This window comes from Pygocentrus nattereri, chromosome 16 (genome assembly GCF_015220715.1).
Source record: "Pygocentrus nattereri isolate fPygNat1 chromosome 16, fPygNat1.pri, whole genome shotgun sequence".
Classification (NCBI taxonomy): Eukaryota; Metazoa; Chordata; class Actinopteri; order Characiformes; family Serrasalmidae; genus Pygocentrus; species Pygocentrus nattereri.
The window spans coordinates 17,330,264-17,348,567 of NC_051226.1; the positions used below are offsets into that span (position 1 = coordinate 17,330,264).

The 18,304-nt window shown below is 39.3% G+C and overlaps 1 protein-coding gene across 3 annotated transcripts in view; it reads right to left on the reverse strand.

Annotated features, from left to right (window-relative positions):
* Positions 1-18,304, reverse strand: part of arhgap32b (Rho GTPase activating protein 32b) — a 102,886-nt gene that overhangs the window by 61,006 nt on the left and 23,576 nt on the right. For all 3 annotated transcript variants that reach the window (XM_017698549.2, XM_017698551.2, XM_017698550.2), the window contains exon 2: positions 4,154-4,267. In XM_017698549.2, coding sequence (XP_017554038.1) covers positions 4,154-4,242 — 89 coding nt within the window. In that variant the 5' untranslated portion in view covers positions 4,243-4,267. The remainder of the gene's footprint in view (positions 1-4,153; positions 4,268-18,304) is intronic.

An 18,304-nucleotide genomic window follows, 5' to 3' on the forward strand; every position in this document is an offset into this window, starting at 1 on the left:
GGGCTGAAAGATTGGGCTGTGGACAATGTAAACTTTTATGCAGTCTACAGCAGCGTTTTCATCTTCATAGAGTGGCATTCCATAGAGAACCTGAGGATACCTGGGAGCCATTACAAGACAAGGTCGTACCCAAAGTGCATGTCTCAGCATCCTACTCCAAGACGTAAGCACTAGGCATCTGTCCAAATAAAAATGATATGTTTAAGCTGCCACACCTGCAATAATTTCAACTTCTAGGGTTTAGGTAAGGTGTAAATGAGATAAGTGGAATAGCACAAATCAATCATGCTAAAATGGCTAGTGAAGCATGGAAGCTAATAGTAATCTCACTGGCTTACTGCTAATTGGTGGTTATAAAACATAGTTCCAGTCTAAAATCTGATTGGCTGAGCCACGTTCAAAGTCGTTGTAAAATTCACAATACAAACACGCAACAGAATTCTGTATTATCTGTATCTGTATTAATTTTATCAGTACGCTATTGCTATTCATGAGGACCACTGAGTCTACTGATAAAGTAAGGAGCTATTTTTTAATGAGGACTGAATACTAATTTTCTAAACTAGAACTAGGCTGGTCAGCTAGCTAACAGGCTAAACATTATCACAGACCTGAACTGATGTACTTACGACATGATCCACTGTAAAACGGCAACATAAAAGGCTTAAAGAATGTCACTCGAATGGCTTAACCCACTTCAAATGTCCATGTTTTAATCAGAAATAGCATCAAACCCAGGCTGCATCTCAAACGGCTCTGTACTCCCGAGCTAAAGAGTGTGCTGTGTAAGTTTTCAAAATACTAGGTTCTACAGCCAAAGAGTGCATTGTTTTTTTTGAGTATGAATGAGGCTGAATCACAGATGATAACTTTTAATGATCATTCACTATGTACAGAGCCATTTGAGATTCAGCCCCAGCGTGGGAAGAGGGATGGTGTTAGATTGGCAGATGAAAACTGATATTGGTAATTTGGTGACCACAAGATACTTAAGGTTTTTGCATTAAACAGTGTTATGTTATGACACGTTCACTGTTACACATCAAAAAGTGCGAACGTTTCTGAAATGACCACAGTATATAGCAATGGGCGTTCTTCTCCTCATTCAACAATCCATGGCTGGTTGGCAACAAAATGATTTCATTCACATTAGCCTTCTGCATTAGGGATGTCAATTTTGGCCTTCTTTTGACTGATAACCAAACTGTGTTAATCAGCAATAAATAGTCAGCCATTAAGCCTAAAATCAAAGAAATGAATAGGGATGTGCATTCTGGCTCCTTCTGATAGTTAAGTCTTTGTTAATGTTCATGAATGGATATCCAGTTAACAGCACTAAAGGAAAAAACAACAGCAAAAGTATTTTGTCTGAAATTAATTTCCTTTTTAGGAGATATTACTGGTGTTGCACAAAAATGAATTATATTGCACAGAGGAATACATTTCAAAACATGCTTTATTAGCGTAATAATATTAATTAATAATATTATTATTTCTCATCAGATCAGTAGTGTTAACATAATGAAGCATGTCTCAGATGAGCTACCATTAGTGACAACACTGGATGCTACACAGATGTCATGTCTTCTAGCCTACACATCTTTTTTTTTCACTCTTCACTGTTCCATGGTGTTAGAGAAATATTTTACAACTGTTTCAAGACCTAATATCAGCTTAGTCTATTTAGTATGAAAAGCTGTGCTATCTCTGCCTTCACAGCTTTAACATGTTAATGTTACGGCACCTACAACAAGTAGCAAAAAACTCAAATGTTTTACAGTTCTTTAAAATAAAATAAATAAATAAATAAATAAAATAAAAAATAAATAAAATATATTTTAATAAAATATTGCTTACAAAATGGACAGTTCTAACCAAAAATATGTTCGGCTGAGCCATGCCTAATGTCATTGTGAAATACTTGATACTTGCATACTTATGAGTGCTCATATTAACTGAACTCTGTAATAATGAACTAAGATATTGAAAAAATATTTCTTGCATGGACTGTGTAATGTCATACAGATCGGTGAAGCCCTATACCAGGGGTGTCCAATCTGATCCGTAAAGGGCCAGTGTGGATGCAAGTTTTCATTCCAAACAAGCTGGAGCACACCTGATTCTACTTGTTCAATTAATTGCTCACTCTTCAAACAACAGGTCATATGCAGTCCTGCTTTGCTGGAATGAAAACCGGCAGCCACAACGGCTCTTTGCGGATAAGATTGGACACCCCTGCCTTATATCCAGGATCCCAGTTTGGTTCGGACGAAAAATAAAAAAAAGCTTGCCAAAAAGACAGAAATATACAGTGATGGGTTACTGAGTTCTATATAATGAAGTTCTTAAGTTATACTCATCACTCATTACTAGCCCAAGTTCAAACAAACCTAAATACTATGCCTGGGGTCATGAGAAACACTGGCTCAATGAAACTCAATCAAACTCTTGAAAGCTGTCACATCGACCACGTCCTTCCTTATAATATTGCACTCCCATGTGATTTCCTCACACATGTGCATCTTGTAAAGCTATCATCCTCTTCGTAGGTCATGAATATCTTTAGCTGCTTCATTTTTGAGCAGGTCTATTTAGCAGAAACAACTGCCTACTGCACTATCATAAGTTCAGATTTAAAAACATTCACTCAACTTCAGTGATACACCAAACTAAATTAAGGATAGGTACAAAATGATGACGATTAAACGCAACCCATAGCACTGGCCGAACAACTGTTTGCTTACTGGTTAATGGCTAAAAAAAATAGGAGTGACAGAGTAAACAGAAACATCTTTCTGTCATAAACAGAAACAGCTTTGTGTCATAAAATGTGTGATCCTTGAATCTTCCAGCATTGCCTTGATGGCTGAGGCCTGTTCAAAGTCAGAGTCGGGCTCAAGGGACACAAGGTGCTGGCAGGACACCAGCATTTAAACAGAGGTAGTGGCATTGCTATGGGTCAGCATTGCACTCTGGACAGGGAAATAAACACTGCAGCCTGAAAACTGCAAAATTTACCATTTGTCAAGCAAGCACAAGTCACAGGGGCAACTGCTGATGGTATTCACACAGTAAATTTAGAAGCCAAGTTTTTCCAAAGGAGATGAAAGAAATAATGGCCTCTCTTTTTGCTCCTACTCTTTTGCCTCTGTAATGTTGTGCTAATATCTAATGTATGCTAAGCTGTGGCTACCATGGCAACCCTCAGCATACAGGATTTGGACCCCGTTCAAGTGAAGCAGAGGACTAAAATGGCTGGACAATAATCCTCAAATACAGACAATTCCTGCCCCTCTGGGTCCAAAACTAGTGGCAGGAAGGTTATCCTGTGAAAGGGATTTAGTGCTGAATCTCAGAAAAGGGAGGCAGCAGAAAGAGTTCACACTGCAAAAGCATGCAGGCACTCGTGAGCACTTGTGATCATGTGACTTGTGATCAGGGCTCTGCCTCTGATGTCTGGCACGGCGAGTGGGTGGGAGCGTACCGGCAGTTCAATAGTGTGTGTTGTAATTGACTGCTATAAGACAACACAACGTTGTTTCGTAGCACGTACAGAAGGGGTTCTGGGGGCAACTGGGTAATGACATCATTTGCAACTGATTAATGACCTAATAGAAAGCAGTTAATACTGAATTAATACTGTACAATACAATTCAACTGCAGCTGCTCAGAAACTTGCCTAATAAAAGCTCCTCTCCTCAGCAGCCCAACACTGCTGAATAGCTGGCCAAAAATCAGTGCATCTCCCAGAACAGATCTTATCCAGCTACATCAGCCTATGCCTCCATACACTCACTTCTGACATTTCCTCTTCAGCCCCAGGAAGGAAACAGAAGCCCATGCCAGCAACAATTACATGCACACCTGCACTTATTACCTTTATCCCTTCTTCTCTTGCACAAACGCACACTCAAACATCGATGTACTCAAACATGCATGCAAAAATGCACTGACAACAGAGACAGATCTCTTATATTCATCATTACCAGTGCAGGGAAGCTAGAGAACACGCTGAGGCAGGGAGACACACAGCACATGCTCATCCACATAGACACACGTAGCCTGCCCAAATGCAGCAGGATCCCCACAGATATGAGAATGTCCCTCATGAGGCTAGTGGAGTAGGTTAAGAGGAAGAGAAGTAAGTTTTTACCTGTCAGAGATGTCATGACTTCCTGTGGCTCCGAGCAGTCCAAGCGCTGCACTCCCTACCACTGCAGCAGCCCCGCTGCCTGCCTCCATGATACTGACTCACTGCAGGAGCAGCCTGCCAGAGAGAGAGAGCAAAAGAAAGAGTAGGGAGGGGGAGAGAGAGAGAGAGAGAGAGAGAGAGAGAGAGAGAGAGAGAAAGAAATAGAAAGAAATCGAGGTGATGTAGTGTCACAAAGAAAGGGAGATAGAACAAGATAGACAGGGGAAATATGAAAGTAGAGCAGGGAAAGAAAAAAAAGAGAAAATCTGAGTTATATTTTTATATATTTTTTTCTCAGCCTGTTCCAGGCGAGCTGAAATGCATTTATTTTTAAACAGTTAGCATTATGCATACAGATTCCTCAAGGCTTGTCGTGCTATTTCCTGCTGTGCTATTAAAACACTATAATCAAACCCTTTATTCAGATCAACATACACTCTGTATATAAAATATGCATACCAACATTTAAAAAATAGCATGGCATCATGGTATCTGATTATGTTTAAACCTGAACTAATAAGGTTAATGAACCAGTGCTTCATGAGTACTGCTGCTCTATGCAGTCTATAAAGGACAATAAAAGGACAATATAAAGGATAAACTAAAGGATCTTTTTTCCTCTCTTAAAATGACTCCAAAGGGAACACTACACACTATACTTCTGCCTGCATGACAACATTGTTATTGTATGGAATACAATGTCAAAATGGATATAATTCTCAGTATCACTAAAACAAGTGATGTGCTGAAAATGACCAAAATGAGGACGCCAACAAAAATTGGCTAAGCACTGAGGGGATACATCCAAGAACTTCTTCAATAAAGATTTGATACTACTTGAAAACCTAACATTCCTCTCATAGAACAGCAGAAAAGAAAGTCCTGGCTAGCACCCTGACACCATCTATCGCCACAGTTTTGGCCTGAATGACTGATTATTTTCTGTTGCTGAGAATGTTCCATTTCATGATACATACTGCCACTAGATACTAGATAAATGTAATAACTTATGTACGTTTATCTTATCTAAATTGTTTATTGTAAGTTTTTTTTCCTTCAATTTTCAGCTGAATGTGTCCTGAATCTTGGTTTCTGTTTTTGGCAAAGATTTTCATTTTGGTGCATCACTAATTAAAACTAAAACCTATGGACACACTGATATCACTACCAATTCCTCATGCTTAAGTATCTACTGATACTAACCATAACCCATTTCATGCCTGAATTTCTCAAGTTTTTCAGTCTCACTCAGTAGTCCCAAACACTCATGTATGTTGTATTTTCTACACTTGTGGTTAATACCACTCAAATGTGAATTTATCCAAAATCGATGACATCTTGCTTGCTTTAATTAAGGTCCATCTACTGGCCTACATGTACATGCAGAAACTGCTTCATGGTATTAGTTTTCTTCATCGTTGATACCGACACATTATTGGAGCAAGACTGCTACAGACAATATTATTGCGAAACAGAAACACTGGTATAGACAAAATATCACCCAAAGCTAAAAACATGTTTAGTTGTTATTAATCCCACTTAGTCTATATAGACAGCGAACAAAGTGGTGCCCACTAAGACACGGTGTGAATAACACTTAAAAACTCCTACTCCAGAGCTTGGTGAGCTACATGATTTAATTGCAGAGACAGACACATGTGAAAGACAGGCTGACAAGAAGACCTTCCCTCATTCACTGAAAAAAACTAAACCTAAACCCACATAGCAAGCCTCCGACTGCTGCCACTAAGCATCCTCTGAGGCGGACAAGAGAATTATATCAAAGAATGGCAGGGAGAAAAATCATGGAAGGTGTAAAAACCCATACACAATCCAAAAGTAGCTTGTTTTCAATAAGAGGGAGGGGTTGTTGTCCATACGTTTATGTTGAGGTTTGTTGAGAAAGTGTATAATTAAGCTGGTACTAGCACTCAAAGGGCTAGAGTGTCCTCAACTCTAAAGTCCATTCAGAAACTTCCACAAATTGCTCAGTAAACTCTTTCTGCAAGAGGAATGGAGCAGCTGCTTGATGGATAGGTCTGGCCTAATTGTGTCACCCTCCAGCCTGACTGAGTGAGTCTGCCATGCCCAAAGCAGGCTTTAGCAGCCCACTATTAAAGTTGCAGTGAATATGATGCAGCAAAATCCTTGGCCAGTGCTGCCAAATAGATTACAACCTCCACACACATAGCTGACCTAGTCAGAGGACATAATGCACACTGTCACAATGGACCCAGAAATTTCAATTCAAGTGACAGTATGGATCAAGAAGAACAAACTAATGTAAGAGGCGACGTCTCAAACAGCTTATAAAGTATTAGAGCACACTAAGCAGCAGCCATGATGAGAGTCATTACAGACACATGGGATACTCTATAAAAATCAATGATTAACCAAAAGCCACAAAGCATTTGCCTGAAAGAAGATCTATCCTCTGGGATATACTGAGAGCAGCATGAGAGCAGAAAAGGAAACACACTATCGTTCCCATATTGAGCCACTGCAGTGGGAACCTCCATGGAGTCCTCTCAAGTGTTTAGTCATCTCTCTGAAAGCCTATGTGCGTCCGCTCACTGCCTTTCTCCATTCAGCATGGGATTACTCATACCTGACATTTACTTCATCCCCACCACCATTCAGCATTTAATAAGATTCAAATTACTATGACGTTACCTAATTGCCTACATCTAGCTGACAGAAATGCAGACATCTGAACAGTTTTTCACATCCAGCTACCAGCTTTTGTCATTTGTGACTGCGTGGGCTGTCATTGCATTTTATCATGGCATCCTTCTTTCTATTCAAAGAGTCTGCATCATTTTCAAAGGATTTCATTCCTCAACAATCTGTCAAAACTACACAAATAAGCAAATAATAAAAACAGTTCTCTCTATAAACGGTCCAAAGCCCTGACAGTTGCCATTTTGTAAAAATGATGACTATATCCTTGTTGTCGTTCAGTTTACTAATGAACAACCTGCAAACTGTTCAAACAATGGAAATATTATTGCTGCCAAATTTGATGACCACTCTTGCCAGCGCACACTCACAAATGCACTATGAAATCACACTAGCATGATGCATTAATATGCCTACAAATCTTCAAATAACTGCACCAGAAAAAATGCTATTCATAATTTAATCAATTGCGTAAAATAGATTTTATGAATAATGCATTCACATTAACACAATAATACAGTCACAAAAAATTACTGTACAGTGATTTCAACACACAGGTCCATTCCCTAGTAGTTACAAAAAATGATGTAAATGACAAGGCACACATACTAGCAACTACTATTTAGCTTAGAGGTGTCCAAGACATATCACAACACAGATTCTTTCTTTTCAGTATTTTGTTTTCAGTATCTTTTTTCAAATGTATGCCCAGAGTATATCGCTCTGTAAATGCAGTAGGAAGCATCTGGGTCTCCAGTTCGGAGCATCAGCTTTGCGAGGCCCTGACTGAAATGTGATCTCATTGACAGGCGGCTGATATGTCTGCTGTGAGACGTGGCTGCCTGCACTAATATGAAAAATCTGGGGATGTGTTTACATCATATTACATCAGGGGGAAGGGCTTGGTCCCAACTGACAATTACCTCATTTTAGGTAATACAAGGCCACTACACTTCACTGAATAGTTTGTTCAGACAACCAGCAATTAGCACCAACAAAAACAGGCTTAGGGCAGTATGAAAAGCTGGGTGAATTCTGATAAATGTTCCAATATGACTGCAAATAAGGATTTTATTCTTTCATTGTTTTGGATAATATTAGATCAAAATCAGGTTAATGGACTTTTCTGTGAACACAAAATGGAACATTTTGGTATTTAAAATCTTTTATACCTGTCAATATCTTACAGTTGCAAACACTGCTAAATAAGTGAGTAATATTAGCTAGAACACCAATTAGCTTCATACTAACAGCTGCAGAACCTGAGAGAATCAATATTTTTTCATGATAGTTTTCAATACAACACAAGGCAACCAACAAGCAATATAATCATGACAACTTACACCAAACACAGACAAACTGCAATGGTAAATAGAAACAGTGGCTGCAAGTCAAAGCCCAGACTGAGAGAAACAGGCATTTAACAGGCTTCTCACTGAATGCCACAAAACTGTGGTTTCAGAAATCACCACAGAACTGATTCATACCTCTGTGATCCAGTCTCAACAAAATGTGTACACCGTGAGCTCCACAAAGATGGAATTTATGGCAGGCTTGCCATTTGGAAACTACTTATAACCAAGTCCAACACACAACGATGCATGACTTAGGGAAAGTAATGCAAAGCCAGTACCCCTGAGCAACGGAAATAAGTAATATGGTTTTATGAGTCATCGTTCAACCTTTTCACATCTATCTGTGTTTACATTTGAAGAATGCCCAAGGAATTCTTCAACCCACAACGTCTGTTGCCAATGTGGGGATGGTGGTAGATCTTGTATGAGTCATTAGGTCTAATCACTTCCCACAAAAGAATTGAGGCCATTTTATAAGACCCTCTATTGTGTAAACAAAGTTGCCTCATGATGTTACTCCAAGACAAGGTCATCTATACATACTGCATAATGAAGTCTGGTTTAATGAACATCTAGGGCATCAAGACTGGTTTAATGAACATCAAGAACATCAAGTTCAGTATCCCACTACACACAGCTGAGAACTGTCAATACTCCAGAAAGGAAATTTTCTGATAAATATACTCCTTGCTGCTCATTAGGTGTTCAGATTCAGACATTGTTAGGTGTTATATGGTCAAACCAGTGTAGATGTATTGCATATGCCCTATGTTAGCACTAGTCAAACTGCTCAGTAACCAAATAAAAAGACATAACTAATTTCAGCCATAACATAACGGTTGCAGTGTTAGTCCCAGAACCAGGCAGTTCCAAGAGATTAGGCTGCTTACTGATATGAAAAAGTAATTATCAAACAAAATACCCAAGGCTTAGTGTTTACATTTATTTAGACCATGGGCATTTTATATTCATACCTTCGTTCTATGTCGGAGAGGTGCACTGCAAGGAGAGCATCTGTTAGCTGCTCGATAAATCACCATTAACAGACTGAGGAGCTTGAGGGGTGTTACAGCACATCTTGCTATTTACAGACACAGGCACTTGCTTTGACTTTAGCAAAGACAAAGGTTAAGCTGATGAGCAAACTTGTACTTTGTAAATAAGCGATTATTAAGGCTTGTGTGGGAGAGTACAGCAGCTCTCTAACATCAGGTAGGGGACTAAAGAAAAGTGCAAAGGGTATCCAATACCTCTAGGTATAGCTAAAACGAGCAACTGAGATTATTTTGTGCATTTCACTGATGCGAAAATCCATACAAATGTCATCATAACAGAAGCAGACACTAATTTACTGTAATCAGCCACTCATTCTGCATATCAGATAAGGGCACAGTTATGAGAAATGCATCTGCCCAAAGTCTCAATCTGCACTACTGTATAAGCACTAATTGCTCTTGATTTACCAAACAATAGGAACGAAGTCATCACGGCTTGCGTTTAAGAACTGCCTGTACTGAACTACGTTGTGCAGCTGTGCTTTAATCACACACACACACACACACACACACGTAATGTTGTAGTATAGAATTTATTAACATCAGTAATATCACTAGAAAACCTGGCCCCACTTTATATTAAGTGTCTATAATAACTGTGTAGCTACACATGAATAACATATGCAACAACACTGGAACTACTGATTTAGCCACTGTTAGAGATGGGTTACAGAAGTACAGCCTATGTAATTACACATGTGTATCAATTTCTGTTTTGCCTCATGTAATTACACAAGTGTGTCTTTTAAATACACTACAAATCGGAAGTCTTTCCCAGCAGTTAAAGGAAATGTGTTTTACATAACATTAGATTTATGTTTTGCATAATTACTGTGGAATACCTGTGTTGTAACAAGGCAACCTAATTGAATCATATTGATGAATAGCATTCTGTAACAACTACAAAGGAACTTTCCTGTAGTGCAGTGTTTACACTTTAAAATAAGTGGGCAGTTCTTGTGTACTTGCAATATAGTAGTTATATAGCTGTAATATAGTATTTATAAAAGGTGTAACAATGGAGTGGTAAAGTAGACCTTGCTTTGAGGGGAAACGCAACACATTTAATTAAAGTCATTTTAAGATAAGTGGACATCTGCTGTACAGTCACAATACAGAATTGTTTAAAGCTGAAACTAGTTACAGCACTAGCAACATAAATGCTATCTAAATTTTTGGAAAGCTGGTGGATACAGTGCAAGTAATGTCTTAATGTCATTTATTAAAAACGTCCTTTACCTAACTGCTGGAAAAAAGCCCAGAAATAAAACTGCTGTTCCAGTCTGATTACAAATGTAATTACCTTTGTGTTATTACCCTTGTGTAATCACATGTTGCAAAGCTGAAGTTGATACATATGTGTAATAAAGTGCACTTCTGGAATTCCCTCTGTAACAGTGACTAAATCATTAGTAGTTACACTGATGTTGCATATGTTGTTCACATGTAACTACACAGTTATTTGAGACATGTAATATAAAGTGAGACCAAAGACCTCCATTGAGAGCGAGTCAGCAGGTCTTTCCTCTCTCATTTGGACTCTTCAAAAAGCCATGCCAGATTCAATACCTGTAGACCGCCAAACTCCCCATGCTGCCAGCCTAACCTTGCTCTGGGAAGCCTTTAGCAAGAAAGTCGAGGCAATTGTTTTCAAAGGATTAATCAAACTGGCATCACACCTTGATAAACCTGAAAGTTCTCGAATAAAATGTTCTTCTGTCTCTGTATACAGAACTTTATTCTGCAAGATAACAATTAACATACTTCGAGAAGCTTTGCCAAAACTCCTTTGGTAGCCTCCAATACACTGTTGCTTATTCATAATTAGTCAGGGAAAGCAAATTGTCTTTATGTGCTGTTTACTTCTTAACTCACTGTATTTGGACACAATTCCCAATATGAACCAGGTATGACGACTCACCCAGAAGTGACAGGCAATTGTTTGAAGGGAGCAACAATTTCATGATTTGAAAAAACAAAGATACTCTGCATTCAAATGGAAACTGAAATGATATTAAGAAACACAATCAGAGAAATACCCAAGAAGGCCAAGCAAAATCTAAACAATCAGCCCAATACTTTTATGTGAAAAAAATTTTGATTATCAGTAATATATAGCTTTTTTTTGTGTAGATTCTTTTTTTTAAACTTAAGTTGTTTGAATGGAAACATTTAATAAAAAACATCTATTCAATAATGTAATATTCAGTGACCCAACATCTTTTGAAAATTATTTCACCGGTCATTTAAAGGACGTTACTGCCAATACGTACATTCATGAACTACATCTAGAAATGTATCTGGAGAAGATCTTGGCTTAAGAGGACATTTTTATAAATAACTGGAAGCCTACTTACATTGCAGGTAAGCATGGGTATTGGTAGAAACGATATAATGCTAAACAATGACCGAGAGACACAGACTGTTTTTGTTGAACAGGTAAATCAGTTGATTTATGATTAATATTAACTTGATTTATGGTCTTTAAAATGATGTCTAGAGGTCACTGATGAGGGAAAGACTCCCTTGTAGTTTTCATATAAGTAAATAAATAAGTAAAATAAATAAATAAGCAAACGTCAGCTTGCAACAGCTGCACTGCTAAGTTGCAGAAAATGTTTCTGATCTCAAATCTGAATGTGGTAGCAATTTGTCATTCATATATACAGTGCATTGTCAAAAGTATTCGCTCATCTGCCTTCACACGCATATGAAATTGAGTGAGATCCCATTCTTAATCCACAGGATTTAATATGATGTTCTCACGCTTCTGGGTTCTCCTCCCTTGCCTAGCATGCTTCAGGACTCCATTTCCCATGATTCCAGTCCCAATGATGTCATCCTTCCCTCCAATCACATGTAACTGCCTCGTTCTAGGTCACCTGAATTCTATTTCTATTCACCTGTGTCTGATTGTCTCAGGCTTTAAATATTCTCTGGTTTGTTCGCCCCATTGCAAGGTACTGCCATTTCCCTGGACTACTGAGTGTTCTTTCTCTGGCTCCTTGACTTGTGTTTTGAACCCTTTGACCGTTTTTTGGATTTTACTCTTTTGGATTTGCCCTTCTGCTCTGATTGCCTCTATGTTTTTGTCTATTCCGGTTTTTGACTCTTGCTTGGTTTTGGATTTCGATTTTGGATTTGCCCTGAGACTGTGATTAATTCTGATAAAATAGACACTTGTTTTTAAGATCCACGAGAATCTTCTTGTGCAGCGTTACAGATGTCAGCCCACCCTTTGCAGCTATAACAGCTTCAACTCTTCTGGGAAGGCTTTCCACAAGGTTTAGGACTGTGTTTATGGGATTTCTTGACCATTCTTCCAGAAGTGCATTTGTGAGGTCAGACACTAATGTTGGATGAGAAGGCCTGGCTTGCAATTGCCACCCTAATTCATCCCAAAGGTGTTCTATCGGGTTGAGGTCAGGCCAGTCAAGGTCTTCCACAAAAAACTTGCTCATCCATGTCTTTATGGACCTTGCTTTGTGTACTGGTGTGCATTCATGTTGGAACAGGAAGGGGCTATCCCCAAACTATTCCTACAAAGTTGGGAGCATGAAATTTTCCAAAATCTCTTGGTCTGCTGAAGCATTAAGAGTTCATTTCACTGTAACTAAGAGGCTGAGCCCAACTCCTGAAAAACAACCCCACACCATAATCCCCCCTCCACCAAACTTTACACTTGGCACAATGCAGTCAGACAAGTACCGATCTCCTGTCAACCGCCGTACCTAGACTTGTCCATTGGCTTGCCAGATGTAGAAGCATGAATCGTCACTACAGAGAACATGTCTCCACTACTCTAGAGTCCAGTAGCAGCACTTTACACCATTGCATTTGACGCTTGGCATTGTGCTTGGATACAGCTGCTCGGCCTTGGAAACCCATTCCATGAAGCTCTCTATGTACTGTTCATGAGCTAATCTAAAGGCCACATGAAGATTGGAGGTCTGTAGCAACTGACTCAGCAGAAAGTTGCCGACCTCTGCGCACTTTGCACTTCAGCATCCCCTGACCCTGTGCTGTCATTTTACGTGGCCTACCACTTCGTGGCCGAGTTGCTGTTATTCCCAATTGCTTCCAATTGTTTATTATTCCATTGACATTTGACTGTGGTATATTTAGTAGAGTGGAAATTTCACGACTGGACTTCTTGCACGTGTGGAATCCTATCACTGTACCATGCTGGAATTCACAGAGCTCCTGAGAGCGACCTATTCTTTTTTATGTTTCTAGAGGCAGTCTGACTTTATACACCTGTGGCCATGGAAGTGATTAGAACACCTGAATTTAATGATTTGGACGGGTGAGTGAATACTTAGAGAGAGATAGAGAGAGATGTTGTCGGAACAAAACCTGTATTTCCAAAATGGTAACGTTACAGGATAGACCCAATAGAGCCAGACATCCAACAACAGTGAGATATATGCCCAGTGTAAATGTAGATAAAATATTTACATTTACATTTATGGCATTTAGCAGACGCTCTTATCCAGAGCGACTTACAAAAGTGCTTGTCGTTACTTCAGAATATCTCATATTAATAAAGGTCGACATAATTTTAAAGAGCTTTGCTCTAAATTGCTACCTGAAGTTATCTATGCATTGAGACCTAAACAAATACAACAAGTAGAAAAATACCTACAACTCAACACAGAGTCTACACAACACTAAACCTGCTGGAAAAAAAAAAAGAAAAAGAAAAAAAAAGTTTGTAATATAGTGAACAATAAAAGAGGCGAAGATCTTTAATAGACAGTGTTAGTGATTAGATAAGTGTAGTGTAAAGAGAAGGGTCTTCAGACGTCGTTTAAAGACAGCAAGTGATTCTGCTGTTTCAGACACTTAGGGGAAGTTCATTCCACCACCTTGGTGCCAGGACAGAGAACAGTCTGGAGGCATGTTTTCCTTGTGATCTGCAAGATGGTGGGTCAAGTCGAGCCGTACTTGAAGCACGAAGGTCTCTGGGTACGGATCTAGCTTTCACCATTGATCTCACGTAGGAAGGAGCTGGACCGTTTTTGGCTTTGTAGGCCAACATCAGGGTTTTATATCTGATGCGAGCTGCTACAGGAAGCCAGTGAAGGGAATGCAGCAGTGGAGTGACATGGCTGAATTTAGGAAGGTTGAAGACGAGTCGAGCTGCAGCATTCTGGATCAGTTGCAGGGGCCTGATGGTATGCATTGGAAGACCAGCCAGAAGGGAGTTACAGTAATCTAGTCTAGAGATGACTAAAGACTGAACGAGTACCTGTGTGGCCTTTCTAGAGAGAAAAGGTCGAATTCTCCGGATGTTGTAAAGGAGAAATCTGCATGACCGAGTCAGGTTAGCAACATGAGCCGTGAAAGAGAGCTGGTCATCTACAACTACCCCAAGACTACGAGCGTCTGTAGATGGAGTAATCAGGGTGTTCTCAAAGGGAATTGAGAGATCACACCGAATACCAGAAGATCCCGGGATGTAAAGCATCTCCGTCTTGCACGAAACATCCATGACTATCAATTCGCACACTGCCAAGAGTGAATTCACAATGATCAGCCCTAACTGCAGGCTAACATGGCAAAGAAGGAACTCTGGAAACTGACTGAGAAAGGAAACAGCCTACTGCACTGGTAGTCTCCCAGGCTTGGACAAAACCCTGCGCTTCTGGGTGTTCACAACAAGGGCTCTACACTCCAAACAATGCAGCCCAGAACCTTCGGGCCTCGGTGGAGCGGCAGCACAAAAGCAGTACAGACAGGTCCTGGAGTGCACTGCCCACTGTCGCACAGCATCGCACTGTGTAGGCTGTAGGTCACAAAAGGACCTTTGATTGCGCACACAGCCAGGAAAACACATTCACATACTGCATTATAAATGTTATTCTCACAAACTTTAGTCAGAAACAAGCAGCTCTGTCTAGAATTTTAAAATGAACCAAGATTCACTGCTACTAGGCGTGGGTAATTCAAGCTATAATTAAGACAGAAACCAATCATTTATGACACATAGAACATTACATAAACCGAGGCCCACACTATAATCACAGCAATACAATCATTTAAATGAACCTCAATTCTCACACAATAGCACTGTCTTTGCAAGATTATTGTCCACTGTGGCGAATTATACAAGATCATTACTGTACACTATTACCTAACCTATCTCCATGTTACAGCTGCCATATACAAACAAACTGCAAGGGAAAACACTCACAAAACTACTCTATTTGGGCCAGGCATCAATTTTCTTTATAATCTCCATTAGTGCCAGTGTGCCAAGGCCCAGTCTGACATCACTACAGAACATCACAAGCTCCTGGACGAAATAAACTCATGTTAAGTTAATAGGAAGGCTGCAGCCAGGTACAGCCTTAAACCAGAGGCCAATTCCCACATGGCCAAATATATAGACCTTGTGAGCCTGCACATACAGACAGATGGCATCATTTAGACTGTTTATCCAGTAGTTTGAGGAAAAACTCCATCGCAATAGCCTCTGGAGTACCCTAACTCTGCACTAACTGGAAATAAAGACTCATCATAGCTTCTGCTTGCTGACATAACTTATCACAAAGTGGCATGGACCAAGATCCGAGCTCTCTGTATTAGTGGAGACAAAACCATCTGGAAGACTCAAATTAAGGCGTAATTCATCATGTATTAGGCCTAATAGACATTATAATTTTGTCCCTCCCATTTTTCCTTGTCTGTTTAATTTCTGTCACAGGGACTTTTAGTTACAAATAGCAGCAGTCATAAAATCAGTGTGTTGTTAATGTAAATTTGTGTCAGCTCACCATTCTAATATCGCTGATGAGACTTAATAAAGCATTCACAAAGTTGACCCACACTTCGGCAAAATGTGCTGTGATGCTGCGATTAAGTCTGTGTTCTTGGTTGACTGAGGTCACATGTAACGTCCCTATGACGGTACAAGTTAATTAACAGGCCATCAGCAACTCATTTACTTTATTACAGTCCACTACAAGACACTAGTATGTCATTAAACACATGAAAGGTAGACATTCTACACTTAGAAGAGATAAGGCTAACATTTACCTAGCAAAACAGAAACTCCGACATCCTCCCCATCCCCCAAATCACACCTCAACGTTTTCATTGTTTATATATAGTTAGCAAAGTATGCAAATTTCAACACAGCTCTGTGACTGCAATTCCCAAATGTGCTTAACCATGGCATTCCTTGTATCTTGATTCATGCACTGTGCACTATATACATCCAATAAATATATAATTCACCAACTAGTGACTGCATTTTTGTAGAGTACTATCATCTCAAACACTAACATTTTGCACTAGACAGAAATGCCAGCATGAAAATGCAGCTGATGATTAACATAATATTTGAAATAAATTTGTTTTACTGTGTGTAAACTATTAAAGTACAAGCCTGAATCAGCCGGTTACTTCTTTTAATTCCTTGCAGTCAAAATGGCAGACACCGCTTGAGCTCAAATAAACAAACATTGCTATCCGTTGCCCTCTAAAGGTGTTAAAGCTTCAGAAGTTAGAGTGTTTAGATGTTTAGAAGTTAGATGTTTCCTGCTTTTTAAATTAAAATAAACCAATTTTATTTGTTCACCGACACGTGTAGCTCCTAATTTGCAGCGGCAGCCTGCAACTGATGTGTGCAAATACTACACAATGATCCACATTCAATAATTGGCAATTCTAGTACATTATCAACCAGGCATTAGCAGTATGCTACATCCCTCTGCATTTCCAGTGTAAAATCACTACTTACACAAGTGGCTAGTACACACTTCTGAAGCATTCGATTCAAGACAACTACTGAAATACATAATCAGTAAGTGAAATATCTATGATTTGTCAGAACACTCATGGAACATGAAAATACTACCTGTATACTGAATGGATACAAAATTAATTCAAGATGTCAATATTGTTTTTTTAAACTGTTAGTAATTCTTAAGAGAATGAACTGATAGGATGACAATTTATAGAAGTACCACAAACATCTAACAGGGGCTGATAGTCATGTCAACCTTGAATATCATTTTCAGATTATATCCCAGGCGAAGTGTCTTGATCACATTGCCTTGCCTCTTACTTTGATTAATGATGCAAATAAACCATGATAATCCTCTCAGTGGCATCCTGGCTTTACGTGATAGGCAGTTAGGGCTGTACTGAAGCTTCTCGAGAACAGAGACTCTGCAACCTGATAACAATCCTCTACTCTAATTAAATGTAAAACTGTTCTTTTTTCCGAGACGTTTCTGAGACTGGGGAACATGCAGTGAACTACCACTACCACATTATTAAAATGTCCACGATACAGAGCACTTCCCTGCCCCAACAGAGAAAACTCATAATTCTGGGTGATATTGCACATAATCTCACATCTCCAATCTCCAATTTTTTGATACTTATAGCTTGAGATCAACACAGTGGCTACATCAGTTGATTAGCTTCTCAAATCTCCTGGCTAGGCCAAAAAGATTGAGGTCATATGTAAGATCTTATTTGTCTACAGCAAGGCTGGGTTTACGACTGTCACTAGACACTCAGAATGTAGATAGATGAGCAACTGCTGAGCACTCCACAACTTGCATGTCCTTTAGTCAAGGCTTTAGAGGAACACCATCATATATCTTCCCTTATATGATGCACATTATCTTTCAAAAATGAAAAATATTTGCACATACACACACGCACAATAAGCATATATACACACACACACACACACACACACACACACAAAAAACATTAAAACAGACAAATTCTAAAGTAGACAAGGTTGTGTCTGGGCCAAGATTTCCAACAAACTGCAACAAGTATTGGAGCAGGACAAGTTCACACTGAATTTTCAAGCCATACAAAACTTTCAACTGTGGAGTTCTCATCATGTAACTTGTGAGTGTTTGGGTGGAGACAGGCAACCAGAGCCAAAACATGGAATAGCATTTTAATGAGGTTATGATCCTGCCATTGGGTGGGGAAAGATGCATAGGCCTTTTTAACAATGACTTCTAAAGGCAACCCCTTTCAGATTTGTA